This window comes from Coffea arabica, chromosome 7e, assembly GCF_036785885.1.
Source record: "Coffea arabica cultivar ET-39 chromosome 7e, Coffea Arabica ET-39 HiFi, whole genome shotgun sequence".
Lineage (NCBI taxonomy): Eukaryota > Viridiplantae > Streptophyta > Magnoliopsida > Gentianales > Rubiaceae > Coffea > Coffea arabica.
Genome location: NC_092323.1, coordinates 12,235,030 through 12,253,339, shown reverse-complemented (window position 1 = coordinate 12,253,339; position 18,310 = coordinate 12,235,030). Strand labels below are relative to the sequence as shown.

Genomic DNA, 18,310 nt, shown 5'->3' with positions numbered 1-18,310 from the left:
TTGGGGGTTGTCGGCAGATTTATATTTTAGATCCACAATATGGAAATTTTCTTTGTCCTGATTTTTGGGAATATGCAATGTCTTATTAGGCTTCCTAGTATCTGATAGTGCAAATCAATCTATTGTTTTAATTGACAAAGGATAAGATACAAAGATACTTACAAAAGTCTCATCCTGTTGTATGAGTATATTATTAGTAAATAATTAGAATCTGGGTAAGGTAAAAATTTTTACACAGGAATTGGCATTTAGATTGTTTACGAAATCACAATAGTTTAATTTTGAGAATTTACACCTGTAAAATAAGAATTTTGAAATGCACCTGAAAAGTACAAAATATTAGTAAAAGTGCACAATTTGTCACTAAATTGAGGAAATCAAAAGTATGTATAGCTTTCTTTTCATTTATTTTAAAGGGATGCTCTGAAACTCAGGAGTAGTAGTGAAAAGAGAAACTTTAAACTTAGGTTTCGTTTGGATTGAAAAATTGGGTTAATACCACTTTGTCCCCCCAAACTTTGGACGATTACCCACTTCAGTCCCTAAACTTCAAAATAGGACACTTAAGTCCCTAAACTTATAAATACCTCCCACTTAAGGAAAATTGTTAACAAATCCTGAATGCCGTTGGTGGTCGAAGTGTCCCATTTTATAAGGGTTTAGGGATTTAAGTGTTCCATTTTATAAGTTTAGGGACTTAAGTGGAAGGTATTTATAAGTTTAGGGACTTAAGTGTCCCATTTTGAAGTTTAGGGACTGAAGTGGGCAATCGTCCAAAGTTTGGGGGGACAAAGTGGAATTAACCCTGAAAAATTTGATAAAGGATTTGACATCCTTCAAATCGCTCTAGTTGTGTTGTTTGGATTTTTATCGCACGACAAAGCTTTAGATAATCCATCCTAACTACAAAGACACAGGAAATGCCAAACTTTTGATGAAATGTTCAATTTTTATCCCACTTTAAATCAGGTTTAGGAATGCTGCAGTAGGAGGCATTCGCAGCAAAACTACAAGCTTCTTTTGTGCAAAAATAACAGAGTAGAAGCAACTGAGAGATAACATCATCAGGATATCATTTGAGTGAAGGCATTTGCCTAGGAATAGCTTTAATTCCTCCGCACAACACTCAAGGGTAGGGTAAAGGATTCACCCTGTAAATCCCAGGCCTGGTTCAGTCCAAAACCATCTTTAACAAGCATGTCTTCTTCACCCATATTAGAAAGGCCCTCAATTAATCTTAAGAATAGGTTCGAGGCCAGTTCAATTATCCCACCAAAATTTAGTATTAAGATCCTTCATAGCAACCTCATACAACCATTCTCTACCTCAACCCCCCAAAAAAAAAAAACAAAAAGAATCTCTAGGTTTTTTGGCCTCCTTTAGTTCACTGAGATGGAAAACAAAGGATTGTAATCAACAACTATAAACTGCTACCGTGAACAACACAAGTGATTAGTTATGGCATGTTATATATGTAAGGACGACTACTGAGTCTCTCTCGATCAACAATTTTCAAAATTTTCCAGTATGAAGGCCAGTTACTAGGGTACGATAAAAGTAAGGGTGAACACCCTATCTATTTGCCTTTCTTGCCATCTTCAGGAAGCTGCAGACCCATAAGTCCTAGTAAATTGGAAGCCGGACCGGGAAGTCCTTGCTGAGATGAAAATGAATCAAGCAAACTTTTAACGAGGTTGACATCCACATCCACTGGATTGAATTCTTCCTCCATGTCTTCGGTGGCATTAGATATTCCCTACAATATGTATTACCCAATAAACAACCACTAGAAGAAAAAAAACAAAAAAGCAAGTATGATAAAAGACACCTAAGGCTTAAGAATGTGATCTGCAAAGGATACTTCTTAAGACTGTTTAGCTAATGAGTAAAAAAATTCCAGTGATCAGCTTGCAGCTCCCCCTACACCGCACTGCCCCCCACCCCCCTCCACCTTAAAAAAAAAAGGGACAACCACCCACCCCACCCAGAAAAAATGAATCTAAAGCTGGAGTATGGCCAGATATTGTCTCAAAATGCACAAATAAATAATGCCTATGTAATGAATACAATAAAGGAGAAACAGCAGTAAGTGAAAGAATATTAGAGCAGACCTCGTCTTTCTTCAAGGTTTCTTCATTAGCACGGATGAAACTCCTGTCAAGTGTGGTGGGCTTCAATTCTTTGTTAAGTGCATCTGTATATGACTCCATGAAAGCATCACCTCCCTCTTCTTCATGCTCAGAAGGCTCAGCAATATCGCTGTCATCCTCAAAATCATCTGCATGGCAAAAACACGGCCAAGTAAGAAATGGACATCATCCAAATCAACTTGTGCAGATGTAAAAATATGAAAATAAGAAGTTCTAACAAATTTTGGAAATTGGTGCTCCAAATTGAACTTAGGCAAATTTACTTGAGTGCACCTTGGTACCTAGGGGCTTTAGCACAGATACGACATACAACTTTGACTTGCTATATGCAGGAGGGAAGATAAAGATTAAAAACAATTGCCAAATGCTTATGATCCGGCTAATCTTTTTATAAAATAAGACACATGCACTATAAAGAAAAACACAATCATGATGAACGACTCTCTCTCTCTCTCTCTAATACAAATACAAGTTAAACTTTCAATCAGAATATTTCCCCAGAATCATAATAGCTGATACTCCCACCGTTCTATCTAAGATAACATGATTAAATTTTTCAGTCAGGCAGATTTTTTAGGAGCTGCTAATGTGTGAAATTTCTTAGTTTTTTAGTCCAACAAATTACCAAAGTCCATGTCGGATGATGAACTTTCTCCATGATCAACATCGTTGCCAGTATCTTCAAAACCCTGACCTCTCAATACTGATTCCATGTCCTTCATGAAGCGATCCGCGTCGAAGTCAACATCTTTCGTGTCTCTATAGAACAAGCAAAAAAACATAAAGTTCATGACAGAAGAAACTAAAAGTCAACCAATCAGGCAATCACAATTATATGTATTTACATACGTATATAAATCTAGACATACATACATATGTACACACACACACACACAAAAGTGTGCCTCTTTTTTGACAAAAAAATAAAAAATATTGTTATAAAGCCATACCATAAACAGTAAAGACAATCCACATCAAAAATTTTGCCGTTTCCAACCCATGTTACAAGGTTTTATAAGCAGCTAAGCCAAGCCTTTAATGATGTTTACTAGCAAGTGGTTTGAGAGATCTTTCATTGGGCCGCAAGGATGAAGATGGAGGTGGTAAGTCATTTCAGAATTAGAACTTCAATTGAAAGGAAAGATCTGACAATAATATATGAACTGAACCATGTGTCCACTAATCAAGCATACTAAAGCATACGAGGTTCTTTAGCACCCTATAAACACTAAGTTCAGTAATTATTCGTGAGTTAACTCTTATCAAAAGTAGAAAACTGATACAACCTTCCAGCTTTTCAAAATTATTCAATAAAGCAGCAAACGTTTTAATCATGTCTCTGACACAGTGCAGTACATATCAGCCCATGACACCAATGTACTTCAACATACTAATTTGCCACAATAGAATAACTAAAGACACTTGCCAGGACATCATAGTCGCAAACACAAGTTCTGCTTAACCAAATAAGCAAGACAAGTATGTATCCAGCTACACTCTAATACGAAACGAAAAGGATAAACCAACCTGCTTTCTGGAACCTCTGCACCTTCATAACTCGACATCTTCTTAACAAAAGCTTGCATAGAATTTGCTATTTCTCCTAGATCATAAGCTGATGGACCTGCATCCTCCTCCTCTTTCACCTTCTGTTTCCTTTTTCTTTTTGAATCAAAAAGTTCCATCTCCTTTTGCCGCTCCTGCAGAGCAGCATTTAGCTCATCCTCCCCATAATAAAGCCATGAATCATCATCCGATGGAGGTAGCTCCTGCACCTTAAAATCATCAGCAGAGTGCGGTAAAGCTAGAATTTCATCTATTCGTCTGACTGGAGCATTCAGTATATCACTTGCTCTAGAATGCAATGCACTATTCCTATAATACTCGTCAGCTTTCTGAACTAATCTCTTATATTCTACGGAGCCTGGCAACAACCCTTGAAAATACCCACTCCTCTCCAGATTTTCTCTAAAAACCTCCCAAGTACTCCCTTTCCCTTCTCCCCCTTGCCTTTTTCTCATCTGGTACACCATCTCAAACCCACAGGCAATCTTCATTCCCAGCTCAGCCTCCTTATATGCCTCGGCATCACTACTCAATGGCAGCCTTGGATAACACTTAGGCGGCCTAAACGTTTGCTGCATCAGTTGAGCATACATTGTCTTGGACATTTTCACAAACATCTGGACTACACTCTCCTCTTTCCCATTAGGCAAGAACCTCTCCATTTTCTCCGCGAATTTCATACTGTCCACATCCCTATCATAAAAACCTCCAACCGCAAGTGAAATCAGACAGGGCTCGTGCTTTAGAACCCAGGCCACCGATACAGGCACCCTAATTCTAACCCCATGCACATTTTTCCTAGCTTTTTCCGGATATTCTTTAATCTTCTTCTCCAAATTGAGCTGAACGGTATCCGGGGTAGCCCGAAGAATATCCGGGTTGTTATCATTTTCCGATAAGAATTTCAGAGCTGTGATCAAATCAGGAGTGTTGGGAAAGTGCGATGGCGGGAGAATATAAAGCCGGCCGCGGCGGATGAAAACCCGGTTGGTGGAAGTATTTGGATTGAGCCAACGGGGAAGGTGGAAAGCAGTTTCGATTAACAGAAATTGGCCGTCTGAGTCGTGGAGGGAAATGGAGAGATTGGGGAAGCTTTGGGAGACCGTGAAGAGGAGAAAAGAAACGAACCATTCGTCTTCAAGGTTGTCTCCAAAGCGGAGGCGGCCGTGGAGGTGGGGGAGGGGGGAGAGGACAGGGGTTAGAGTGAAGGGTTGGTGTTGGAATATGTAGGTAGTGGTGAATGGAGCTAGAGTTTGGAGGATTTGGAGGTGGAGATTGTGGAGCTCGGCAGTAATAGTGGCGGTGGAAGTGGTGGGGTTTAAGGAGAAGTCGGGGTAGATTGAGTAGAAAACGGTGTCATCTGGAAGATGGGTTTTCTGGGAAAAGATTGATGTGGAGTCGACGTCGGGTTCCGACATAGCTGCTGGTGACCGGAGGAGGTTTTGTATAGTTGCTGGTAGAGAGTTCGGGAATGATGAACCTGTGGATTTCAGCTCGATGACGCGGGAGACAAAACCATTTTTCCGGGTGCAAACGGCGGCGTTTAATTGCGTGGAATGATATAGAAATTCTATCCTTTTTTTTCGGGCGCACAGCGGAAGGAATCTTGACACGTATAAAAAATACGTGGGAAAAGAAAATAAATACACAAACAAATACTAAAACTATTTATTAACCTAAAATTCAACAATAACATAACAAATACTAAACTATTTATTGATCCAAAACTCAACAATAACAAATATCAGTCGTAACTCGTAACCTTTTGTTCATGACAACTCAAACTATGATATTTTCTCTCAAACCTACTCTCAAAACTCAATTCAACTCAACTTTTCAAATAATATATACCAAGTTTTTGATATGGGGTGCATTTTTTTATATATATATTATCATATTATAATAAAAGTATGTAAACAAATCTTTAAAAATTAGTAAATAATTGAACATTTAGAATACATTAGTTTTTTAAAGTTAATAGATAAACATGTAAGGCTGTTGTTAATTTTTTTATTTAAATTATTTATATTTGTATAAATTCACAATAAATTAAAAAAATCGTGCAAAACAACGAGCAAAATTCTAGTATATATATGAAAGTAGTTATTTTAATCAGAATTATTTCTCACTCCTACATGACATGCTTAATTAAAGAGAATTAACGGGTTATAGGTCATTTGGATTTTGTCCATATTGAATCCTAACTGGATTATATTATATGAATAAATTATCTCTTATTTTAACATAAGTTTAAAAAATAACTAATGTTATCTTAATGATATATGATTTCTATCCAATTATTGTATAGAACTATAGTAAAATATTTTTCAAATCACAATTATTGAAATTTTACATACCCATAAATTATTTTTTTTAACCACCATATCGTTGATTAGTAGTCAAATTGTTCATCATTTCTTCCTTTAATTTTGAATTAATTTAGTGTAAAAAAGAGAATTAATTGTTAAATCGATAGATTTACCAATATTGTTGAAAACTAAATATTTATTGATGAAGAAAAATGAATTGCTGAATCTTTTCTACTTAATTAAATATGAATATATAGTTCTTGATTTATGGTCATTATAAAAATTTAAATTATCTAAACAATGTTTAAAAAAAAAGAATATCTGCTAAGTTTTTGATATGGGTATATTATTTGATGTATACTATAATATTATAGTGAGAGTATGCAATCAAATTTTTAGAAATTAGTGAATAATTGAATATTTAGAATACATTAATTTTTCAAAATTAATTTGAATGAGCATATAGGATTGTTGTTAATTTTTGTATTTAAATTATTCATATTTGTATAAATTCACAATAAATAAAAAAAAGACCGTGCTAAGGCATATGGAAAATTCTAATTATGCGAGAATAAAGTATTAATGTTACAATAAATGACAAAGTTAAACCATTTCATTTTCCATGATATATTGCTACGTGTATTGGTCTATAATGGCATATGCCGTAGCGATTATGGTTTCTTTTATCTTGCAAAAGTCTTATTTCATCAAAATGTTAAAAGACCCTAGAATTCAAGATTCACTCAAGAAGTTTCGCCTAAGTTCACAATTTGGAGTATCAATTTCCGAAATTTGGCAAAACTATTCTTGCCCTTGTGTCTTCACTTCTGCATGCAATGATTTGAGCGTTTGGCATGCAGATGATGCTGAGGGTGACAGAGATACCGCAGAGCCTTCTGACCATAACGAAGAAGGAGGTGATGCTTTCATGGAATCATATCCAGATGCATGATATGTATATGGCCAAGCTACGGATTTTGACTCATTTGTTCTTCGTGCTTGAGAGCTTTAACACTATTTCGTTCTTTTGAAGAAACAAATGGGTTTTAATTAAGATTTTTTAATTATTTTAATTTATTTGTTGAAAATATGTTTTTGTAAGTGATCTATCAATTCTATCCTCAAAATTTGTAACCGGGTTGTTAGATAGTTTAATTCACAACTGAGAGTTTATTTCTAGGATGTAAAAGCTTAAATTTTTAAATGTGAAGGACCAATTTATTTCATTTTAAATGTGAGGTATAAAAAGAATATTTTTACGAAATGTGAGGGATGAAACATGTCATTTTCTCTAATGGAAAATGCTAAAGTTTTTTTTGGTAAAAAAAACTATAATCCAGTCTCATCCGCTATTATGTGGTCTTGGAAAGGCCTAAAGACCCTGTTTGGAAGATGAGTTTTTTAGAAGTTTGTCTAAAACTTTACTGTAACTTATTGTAGAAGTTTTTTAAAAAAATTTTGAAATGTGTAGATTTTTGAATATCTTGAAGTGTATAGTTTAAAAACTTTAAGAAATTTTTTGAGGTTACTGTAGCTAAAATTTTTAAAAAACTTGTAGCAGACAAATTTGGCAAAAAACTTGGATTCCAAACAAGGCAAAAGTTTGGGACAATTTTTTATCGTACAGGAAAGCAAATCACTTAAATACTGCATCAGATTATAGCTGGAATGCGCTTGTATCAACTCAAGCCAACTGTTTCTGAAAGTATGAAATATCATTACAGTTTCTTAATTGTATCATTACAGTTTCTTAATTGCATGTCTCTCTGTTAAGCCCGTAGACAATAACTAGGAGGGGAATCACCGCGCGATGCGCAGTGGAGGAATGCATTATGCCCAGTAATGCCCACTTTAATCGTAATTTACTGGCGGTATTAGCTAATTGAAAAGGCAACTAATATAACAAGAGTTACAAAATATGCAAAAGGCAATCAATTGTTTGTTTTATTTGTTAAGATTGATCAGTGAACAATGATCGGTGGCATTGAGCATGCAATATGTGACTAATTTGGTAACGCATAATTATAAAAATAGGTGAAGGAATATTTTTTTATGTTACCATTACTGTTGCTTAAATAATTTATTTTTTCATAGGAAGAAGACATGGGGTATAATTGTTTTTAAAAAAGATGAGGCACAGGAATATATATATTATTTATATTGTCGTTGACCGATTAACGAAAATAAAGTTTGCAGTTGATGGGAAATGGCAAATTGCTTTTATTTAATTAATGATAAGCAGAGTACATCATATATTGAAGTTGGGTTTCTAGACATCTGAATAAATATTAAATGTGTGATACCATGGGAAAATTTTTCAACACCGGTATCATCAAAGATTAAAACTGTGAAGACAGTTTCTGATTTCGGAATAAACACAAGGATTTCATTATGTTGCAGCTGGTGCTCACGAACGAAAGTTCTCCAATTACGTTGAAGGTGGTAATGCTTGACACCAATCTGAGTGGTCCTATATCCAGTTTTGATAAGCAACGTGGGAGTTCTCTCGTGATTTACGAAATGATCAACAAAGCGTGGGATTTGCTGGTAGTAATTGATTTAAATTAGAATGTATGCGGAAAGAGGAGAAGGTTTCCTGAAAAGATATTAAAAGAATGAAGGTACGGGCAGATTTTTTTACCAAGCTGTTCGGAGTTGCTGAATCGAAATTTTGGTAAAAGCACATAGAATCTGATAAATTCTGATAGAGATCCGGTTGCATTGCTGCCTGAATAGTTATTCGCAATAATTATGAAGCATGAACTGAATTAGAAGTAATAAATTGTATATATTAGAATATATGATAAGTAGTATGGTGTTTGAACCTTGTAAAGGAGAATAGCTTGTCTGCAAAAGATTTGGCAGGGGAGCTGTCCAACGCATGTAAGCCTGGATCTGTAGTTCAGAAAAATGAATAATGTCAAATATTAGACTCCCAGCATGGCGAAGTAACAGCATGTCATGTCTTTTAATGCTATTGTGTTCGCAAAAAACATCCCAGCCATCTCCAAATGAATGGTCAGTGACCATTATAGGCCATTGTTGCAGTCCAATTCTGAGAGTAATTGTGCTGGATCGGTGTTGACCAAGTAATAATTCAAATTGAGAAGGAAATATCTGGATAACATGAAGAATATAAATAATGTTGATAAAGTTTGTTGTAAACATTTAAATTAGATCATTTAGATGTGCATAAAGAAAGGCCGAACCTGTCCTCTATGGATGCATTTGAGAAAAAAACAACAAGCTGCTAAATTGTTATTAGCGAGATGAAGGTCTGGTGTTGTTGTGCAGCTTGTTTCTGACATTGAACTAATAGAAGAAAGGTTTAAGAAGTGGATAAAAAGAAGGCATCAATTCAAGGAAGTATGCGAGTGCAAGGCAGCTTCGGCTTATGAAGATTTAAAAGCACAGACAAACACCTTTGCTGGTGCTTTTAATGGTGAGTGCAGACCTGTTTTGTATCACAAGTGAAGAAATTTATTGATTGCAGTAGAGGATGGTAAAGAACAATTAATAAAAAAGACCATTCAATGTTATTTATTAGGCACGGTACCATTCAACACATGAAAAGACCATTCAGCATGAAAAGGCCACAATATAAAGTCAATATCCACCCTCTGCTTGCAATGTTTAATTGCCTGAAGGGAACTCATAAATAGACATACGTTTGTCATGTCTGTCATATATGCAGTCAAGGAATCACTACACAGATGAGCAATAGGACTTGAATGTATAACGTGTGTGTAGCCAAGAAGTTGGCAGGTGCAATAACAAAGGAAGCGTACATACACAACTGGAGGCTTAAGGAATCGATGGCAATATTTGCATAAAAAAAGGCAAACAGGAACAGAAAAGCACTCCAAATTATATAAATCTTAAAGGTGATAGGATGCACAAAGTAAGTTTCTTGCCAGGAATCCAAAGATTTCTGCGAAAATCTCCGCAATATTCAGGATCGAAGATCGCAGTTCATCTTTGGACGGCTGGCAGGAACACTGATACAAAAGCAATCATCAATGCTAAATGATGATGCAAAAGCTGTTTAATAGATGACCATTTACAGAAGGCAAAAGGTTTATAGTTATATGAGTAGCACATTCAAAAGTAACAAACAATCCGCTGTTCTGCATATAAAAGTGCAGATGAAATGGGCAAAAAATATCCAAATTCCAGCGGCCAAGAGGGGATAAAGGTGATTCAGCCCAATTTTGTCCTCTTGTTGCAATTCTCAGTAGCAGTTGCAAAGTCATCAATGGCAGCAGTTTCTACTTCATCAAACTTATCAGTGAGGCGGAGGCGAGCCTTTGAACCAGAGCTACTTTCTCCTACAAGAATAAAGATTGGCTAAATATGCTGGCAAGATATGAAGCTATTTGATAAAATTTTAGCTATGGTGGCCAACCTGGAGTCAGCAGCTGAGCAGTCTCAATTCTGTGTTTAGGTGAGATAGGCAAAGCATCTGGTTGGTCAATTAGTTGAGCAGAATCAATCTCTTGTTGAAGTTCAGAATAATGCAAAACCGTATAACGCTACCTAGCATCCGCTAATTGAGCCTGGACTGGTTTAATATGAAGCAGAAATGTCTTTGTTTTCAGGCTACTGTGAACAAACTCAAGAGGAAGTTTGTGATTCTACAGGCAACACAAAAAAAGAATGAGAATTGGGAATAGAATGCTGGTTCCATTAACAATGATAGGAATTTAGAATTACCTGGTTAAAATGATCCATTGCTTCAAGAGCGGTGAATGTGAGAAGTTTCTCTGCCAGGTCTCCAAAGACGGAGGCTGGTATAACTCCACTGCCATCATTTAAATCAATGTCGAACCGGCATCTGAAAAGTAAACATATAGTGCATTAGGTAACCGATTGAAGTATGGCGAAATCATGTACAATTTACAAGTAATTTTAATGCTGATGATTTAATAATATAGCACTTGGGCACAGCAGGGCTCTTTTCTTTGCATGAATTGCAGGTAAACTCAATGCCATAGTCTGCTGCAGTAGCACGGTTACATTTTTTGCAGCTCATATACCAATATTTTTGAAAAATGTTTTCAAAAGAGATATTTGCCTTGACCAGTGCAGTCTAAAAGGTAACGAGGAATAAGATCAGAAGCTAAATATGCACAAGCAATTTTAAGAAAAGTAGATAAATAGCAAAAGAGTCTCAGCACCTTCTGCGACAGAGAAACGTTACAAATTAAAGTAGTCTTCTGGTTAGCTTTCAAAAAGAGTTCAGGATTGTATTTAATGTAAGCCTTTGTTTCAATTAGCTGCGCAATTAATTTAGTATTTCTCATTGCCCTACAGAAAGAACGAAGAAACGAGAGAATAAGGAAAAAGAAATGAGAACAGGTTATATTGCATGTTTATGAAAGAAGCAAAGGAAAAGACATTGAACCAATTTTTCAACTCCCTCGCTTCCTGTATAGGCGGGTCAACAAGGAGTGCAGAATCGAACCAGGTAGAGAGTGACACTCCTACAAGATAAATAGACGGTGAAAGATTTCAGGGACCATTTGCAAGCATTTAAATAAATAAATAAACGTTATCACACAGAAGGGCAGTATTTCAACGAACCATTATAGTTGTTAACTTTCAATCTTCGTCCGATAACAACGGGGTAGGTCTGAATGTTATTCAATAAAATCTGTCCTTCATTGTTCAAGAAGTTATCCCACAAAGATAGCATCACTGTTTGGGACCTAGCATTGACATCGATACATAAGTCAGCATTCAAAGAAACAAAGAGCATCACAAAAAATAGCAAGATAGAGCTAAAAAAAGCAGTGATAGGATCATAAAAAGATGATGCTTACTCTTCATTAAGGAGGACAAATTTCTGAACACTTGACTGTTTGGTGCTCTTAGTTATCATTTTCTTTTCCAATGAACTAATTACAACTCCCAGAACATCTATGAAACAGCAAAGGCACCTCAGAAAAGTAAGGATAAGTTTGATTAGGCCAAACTTGCACTTCAAAGGCAGCTAAAAATTACCCACAGACTTGCTTTTGTCATCCATATATTGAGCTAAATCTGCAAACTCTGTGAAGGTAAATTTAACAGGCATGACGTCTTCTTCTCTGCTAACTTCTTCAATAACAGTCCTAGCAGTTATCACCCATTGCATAGTCAAGTCAGATGTTCGAAATTTTTCTGGAATATTTCTAACATCAGCATTTGAGATCCTGTACTTTCTGTAAACTTGAAGAATAGGGCTCATCTTAGGAATGTCAGCATTGAAAATGATGTCTTCTACTCTAGAACCCTGTTAAGAAGATCAATTGAAAGAGTTCATTAAAGTGAGTGTAAGATCGAAGAAGTACTATGTCTGGAAAAGGTGTTCTAAAATAATACCTCCGAGTCATAGAAGATCATTTTTTGTTTCTTGGTTGGTGTTCCCATTGAATCAGTAACTTGTTGCTTTTCTTGAATAGTTACAAGGCAGCACCAATTTTTCATGTCAGGAGTGATGTTTCTGATTGATAACACGTCAGCCATTCTGCAAAAAAAGGAAGGCAAAAGATTTATAATCTGGAAAGTTGGATATGGATGAAATCGCATGAACAAGTAAGCTAAGGGATGGGGTTATTCAGATATACCTGAATGTAAGATAGATATACAGTTAACTGAACTGGAAAACTTCATTGAATACAACATTTCTAGTTTTGCAGTCTATTTTTGTACCCTCAAAGGTCCCCGGAACAATGAGAATTTTGAGTGCAGATGAGGTTCTGGCTCTGGACAGAGCTACATAGAGCTGTCCATGAGAAAAAACAGGTTCACGTAAATAAATGCCAACATAGTCGAGAGTTTGTCCTTGGGACTTGTTGATGGTCAATGCAAAGCAAAGGCGGACTGGAAACTGTGTTCTTATGAATGCAACGCCATTCCTCTCATTATCAGGAGTCTGTAGAGGTATTTTTGGAATTAGGATAGTCTTGCCTTGATGCTGGCCAAAAACAATCTCAGCAGAAATAGTGTGATGCCCAAGCTCTCTACATATGAGCCTAGTACCATTACAGAGGAGGCCTTCTAGAGGGTTAAGATTCCTCATCAATATAATTGGACAGTTTTCCTTTAGCATTAACTTGTGAGGAGGAAGTCCTTTTGGATTTTGAGAGTTAAGAAAATCCTCATAATCACCTTGGTGCCTCTGGTCAACTGTTTTGTCCGTGCTAGTGTAGGTATAAAGTTTTTCAGGGAATCTCCTAATTAGGATATCATTTAACTCATCAACTGAACTGTTTTTAGGAGTAAGAATACACCTACAGATCATACTATAAGGATCCCGAGAATAGAGAGTTAAATCTGAAAAAACACAACTTATTAATCTGTTAATAGAGGAACTAAGTTAGAAATTACAAAGGTATAAGGTAGACAGTTAAGACAGCTTAAAAGTGTATTATCTAACCTGTTTAGGGACTGTTCTTTATCATAATAAGGAATGACTAAATCTGTGGAGAGAGTTATTTCACCATTCAGGTCAACAGGTTCCTTTCCCTCACCCACGCTCAACAAGAATTCTGAAAATTGAGGATCTAATATAGCTTGCATGTTTTCTGACAGCTTTAGCTTATGAAGTTCAGGCCATAGAGGAGAATTAAGTAAGCATGACTGCAAAAGGACTTCTTTTGTCGACTGCTCAATTACAGGCAGTGTTTGTCGGAAATCCCCACCAAAGACGACAACTTTGCCTCCGAAAGGCAGGCTAGACTCCATAATATCTCTCAATAAATCATCAAATGCTTCGACAGTCTCTCATCTGGCCATTGAAGCCTCATCCCACAGGATCAATTTGGCTTCAAACAACAACTTTGCAACGCTACCCTGCTTGCTAAATTGGCAAGTTCTACTCTTTGAAAAATCAAAGGGTATTTTAAATATTGAATGTGCAGTTCTTCCTCCAGGTAGGATAGAAGCTGCAATTCCAGATGTCGCCACAGCAATGGCGATATGACCTTGTGATCTCAGAGTAGCGAGGAGTGACCGATACAAAAATATTTACCGGTACCCCCCGGGCCATCAATAAAGAAAGAATGGCCACGAGAAGAGAAACATGTTTCCAAGATTAAATCATAAGCATATTTCTGCTCAGAATTTAATTTGGAAGACAATAATATATCCTCCGGCAGTATGGTGATGTTTCTCTCGTACTCAACTTCCTTTGTTAGGCATGTGGCATATGCATTCACGAGTTCACGTGATACTAATTGGTAGTCAGTAAGATTTTTACCCATCTGCCCAAGCAATCTGTTAATGTCAGTCAGAACAAAGCCCCTAATTTCGTCGGGAGAGCATGGATGGTATTGCTGCTGCCTTTCATAATCTCTAGAGAAATCTGGTTTGAACTTTTCCCATAACATTTTGAGATTAGTTGGAGAACAATATACCAGAAGAGTGGCAAATAAAAGCCTGAGCGAATATGGCATTTGGAATGCAACAGCTTCTTCAAGTGTCTCTTCTATATACGAATCAGAATGTAATAGACCAAGTGCAAAAGCAGCGTCTCTGAACGAGCTCATTTTTTTGTTGTTTACAGTTAAGAGGTCATCAAACGAGGTTGGCCCAGGAACATGAGTTAAGAGAAGTCGCAGATAATACCGCTCTCCCTCAGTTGGACTAACACTGACAAGTCTACCTATCACTTTTCGACGTTTCCTTTCTGTCCAGTGTTTGTACTTAGGAGTCCAAACGAAATGCTGAAGGAAATCTCTATAGAAGCATTTAAGATTTTCAGCCACTGCATTTGTTGCATTCATTTTGAAAAACTCAGTTAACATAGTTTTTGAAAAATCAACCTTGGCTAATAACAGCAAGAGATCTGAGTTTTTATCAAAGGAAACGAACTGCTAATTCGGAAGGTGAACCTGGAGTGTATAAACAGATGGAGTCATCTCATTTAGACGAAATTCATAGATGCGCCAAAAAGTTTCGGGAGGTGAAATATATCTACCCTTTTGAAATTCATTAATTTCATCAATATCAGGAGGACCGCCATCAGTTACAACCTTAAAGGAGACCAAATCATGACCTTTGAACACATACTTGTACAAGTATTACACCAGTTTTATAGTAGAACAGATCTCGACGTTTATATGGCAATCAAACAAAGCAAGGAGGTACGGGTTGTAAGGCACAACCCACCTATTATCGAGAGTAAACCTCCGGACCTTTATTTTTCTGCCATCATCCCTTCTTCTATAATGTGGATAACCATCTTCAACATGAATTGTATGCGGACAGAAATCTTTGGGATAATGACTTTTGCAGGTACCGTCTCTCATACAAGGACAAGTTTTATCCATAGCTCCGCAGGGGCCGTGGATCATATGTTTGACAATAAAATTGTATAAGTGAGGGTAGCGAGCACGATCAGGCAACTCCGGACATACCACCTTATCATATGATTCAGGATTAAGCAGCTTGGACTGAGGTTTTAAGATCAGGAGTAAATGAGCATGGGAAAATCCACGCTTATGAAATTCAATAATATAGACACATGCTGCGACCTCACAAAAAATTTGCTTATTCAAAATTTCAGATTTGAGCATCTCAAATTTAGCTCTAAAAATCCTGGCTAGAAGATCTGGTCTATCCTACGGCTTTTCATGATACTTTAGATTGTCCTGAATTTCTTTCCATGCAGGATTGCAGGTCATGGTAAGAAAAAGATCAGGTTTACCATATTTCTGAACGAGTGCCATTGCATCAAGATACCGGCGTCTCATGTCTCTCGGACCACCTATAAAAGAGGACGGGAGAACTATCTTACGACCAACTTTAGACCCCTCGGACTGGCCTATAGAAACACTGTCCAAGACACCTTGAAGGATCTCCGATCTTATTACATTTTGTTGATGCCTATGGAAGTCCAACCTTGAAGTCTCTATCTTCACATAAGAATCAACAGAAAATTGCTATAGAAGCCTGAGGCAGTGCAATAACATCGATTTATCATCATCTCTTATTTGAAATCTGTAGCAATAATACTCTCTAGCCGATACCGTGTCTCCCTCGCTCTTCCCTCGATCAACAGCTATATAAGACACAAATATTCTATCGATGAAGAAGATGCTATAAGGTTAAAATTTAATAGCGTAGAATCAGTAAGTGATTTACTTGCCTCTGCGCTCTAAGTCCATTAAGTGTAAAGGGTTGCTAACAGAAGAAGGATCAACGTTAGAATCTTCTTCACAGCAGTCCACATTTCTTTTCCTTTTATATAGTCTCTTAATACCATGGTGCCATCCACATTCACCTCGAGGAAAAAGAATAGGATACTGTAGAGGGTCATAACAGCCATAGTAATGATTAATTCTATGGCTGGTATGCGAGTGAGTGTAAACTTGAATATGAGCACTCCTGTCTACAGTTTCATTTTCATCTTCAGTCCATATAGCAGCAACTTGCGAGGTAGATGGCAGGTTATAGACGCGCTGGTCTAAACCAGGGTAACAGTTAAGAATGATCCTATAGCTATCAAGGTTTGGTATATCCCTGAGACTTTTAAAGAATTTGGCGTAAGGATTGTTCAAAAGTATGCGCATAAGCAATTTTAAAGTGCCTTCGCGCAACTTTTCAGAGTTCCCAGTTCTCTTTGCTAATTCCTCATCAGTGTCAAAGAAGTGGAATTGAATTCCAGATGGTTAGTCGGTTGACTGCGTCAAACCGTTGAGGAAGTGATAGACTTGGCCTTGAATACGAAAAGTATAAACACCTTTCGTATTTTTGGTCAATTTTGAGTCATATCTTGCAGCAAAGGACGTAATTCCCAGGTTATTATTGTAGGTTCGAACATTGTTTCTAAAGTGAGTGCTTTCTTCATCATTTTCAATAAACAAGCGCTTAAGATCATAAGGCATTGCTGGAATAACTAAAGAGATCTCTCCGCCAGAACAACAAAAGCTAGGAGGTTCCAAATAGAACCTTTTAGCTCCACAGTGTTCACAATTAGGAACATTTGGAAGGGTAGTGGCTTCATGAGGGATCTCATCAAGCTAGAAAAGACCCTGTTGACGACCTCTGCGAGGTCTAGCTGCATTTAATTCCAAACTATAGGTGAGAACGGAACTTTATTAATCCAATTAATAACATAAGCTGGCAAGATATACAAAGTGAAGAAGAATTAAAAAGCCAACCGGGAGCCTGCATCCTGACACGTCCATGAGAACTATGATTTTGACCAGAAGGCTGATCTTTAGATAGGAGGACAGAAGAACTACGACGGTGACCCTTTTTCCCTTGAACACGGGTTTTTTTGCCAGACTTGTTAGACGTTCTAGCTCGAACAGAAGGGATTTCTGTAACTATACAAAGAAATAAGCTGAATAAAAAAATGCAGAAGCATTTGACCGCGGACAGTCAACAAAGCGAGGAAACTATGAAAGGCCCATCCAAATAGAACTGACAAATACAGTGTTTTGTAGAGGATCTAAGCGGATAGGGCAGCTGTAGAAGTATCGACAATCACACGAAAAAATGCAAAGGAATATATACCTTGAGAAGTAGAAGCTGGTGCAGAAGAGTGTTTCTCAGAGATAGATGTTTCATTTTGCAGATATAATTCTCTATGGACATCATTTAAAGCAGACTGATTTCTTCCAAAGTCATTGTAAGAATCAGGCAAAGGAGAGAACTTAACAATATTTTCAAAAAGCTCATTATCAGGTAAGACTTGTTTGTCAGTGCAAAAGTGGTGCCTGGCTCCGTCATACAGAAGAGGAAAGCTACTTGTTTGGTGAGGTAACACAAGAGGTTCAGAGTAAGCAGTTTTTTTTCCAGAACTTTGGCACTCACGAAGAGGAAAAGAAAGCTTATCAGAATTCATGGAAAATCCAATAAAAGGACAATATTGAACTACATTTTCAAAAAAAGTGTTCATAGGCAAGAGCTCTTTGTCACAGTAAGGAGTTTTTAGAGAATCTGTTAGGTCATCAATTACTGATACAGAGGCAGAGCGCCTATTCTTTTTGTTAAATAGATGAAGTTCAGGCGTAGTAGTAAGAGAACGAGAGCCTAAGATTTTCCTTTTCCCATGGAGGGGTGTAGGTGGACAGCTCCTAAGATTAGGCGTACCAACGAGCGGATGTTCTGTAGGGTGCAAAATAAGCTTTATTTTTTTACTTGTACAGAACAACAACACGGAAGGGTCAATCCGTGGAGAAGAGAGCAAAGATGATCTCTAAAGGAGGAATTGGACATGAAGAAAAGGTCAGGAATTGGTAACACTAATAGTACCTCCTAGTATACCCGTTGCCGATGAAGAATGCATTTCCC

At 37.0% G+C, this 18,310-nt stretch overlaps 1 protein-coding gene across 1 annotated transcript; it reads right to left on the bottom strand.

Moving 5' to 3' along the window:
* Positions 1-1,436: 1,436 nt before the first annotated feature.
* On the bottom strand, positions 1,437-5,260 carry LOC113700680 (protein ecdysoneless homolog). Its single transcript, XM_027221142.2, has 4 exons — positions 3,678-5,260; positions 2,776-2,909; positions 2,112-2,278; positions 1,437-1,756 (listed from the first exon to the last, which is right to left on the bottom strand). The coding sequence occupies exons 1-4, from the start codon at positions 5,132-5,134 to the stop codon at positions 1,577-1,579; spliced, it is 1,938 nt and encodes a 645-aa protein (XP_027076943.1). The 5' UTR covers positions 5,135-5,260; the 3' UTR covers positions 1,437-1,576.
* Between the last annotated feature and the right edge of the window lie 13,050 nt (positions 5,261-18,310).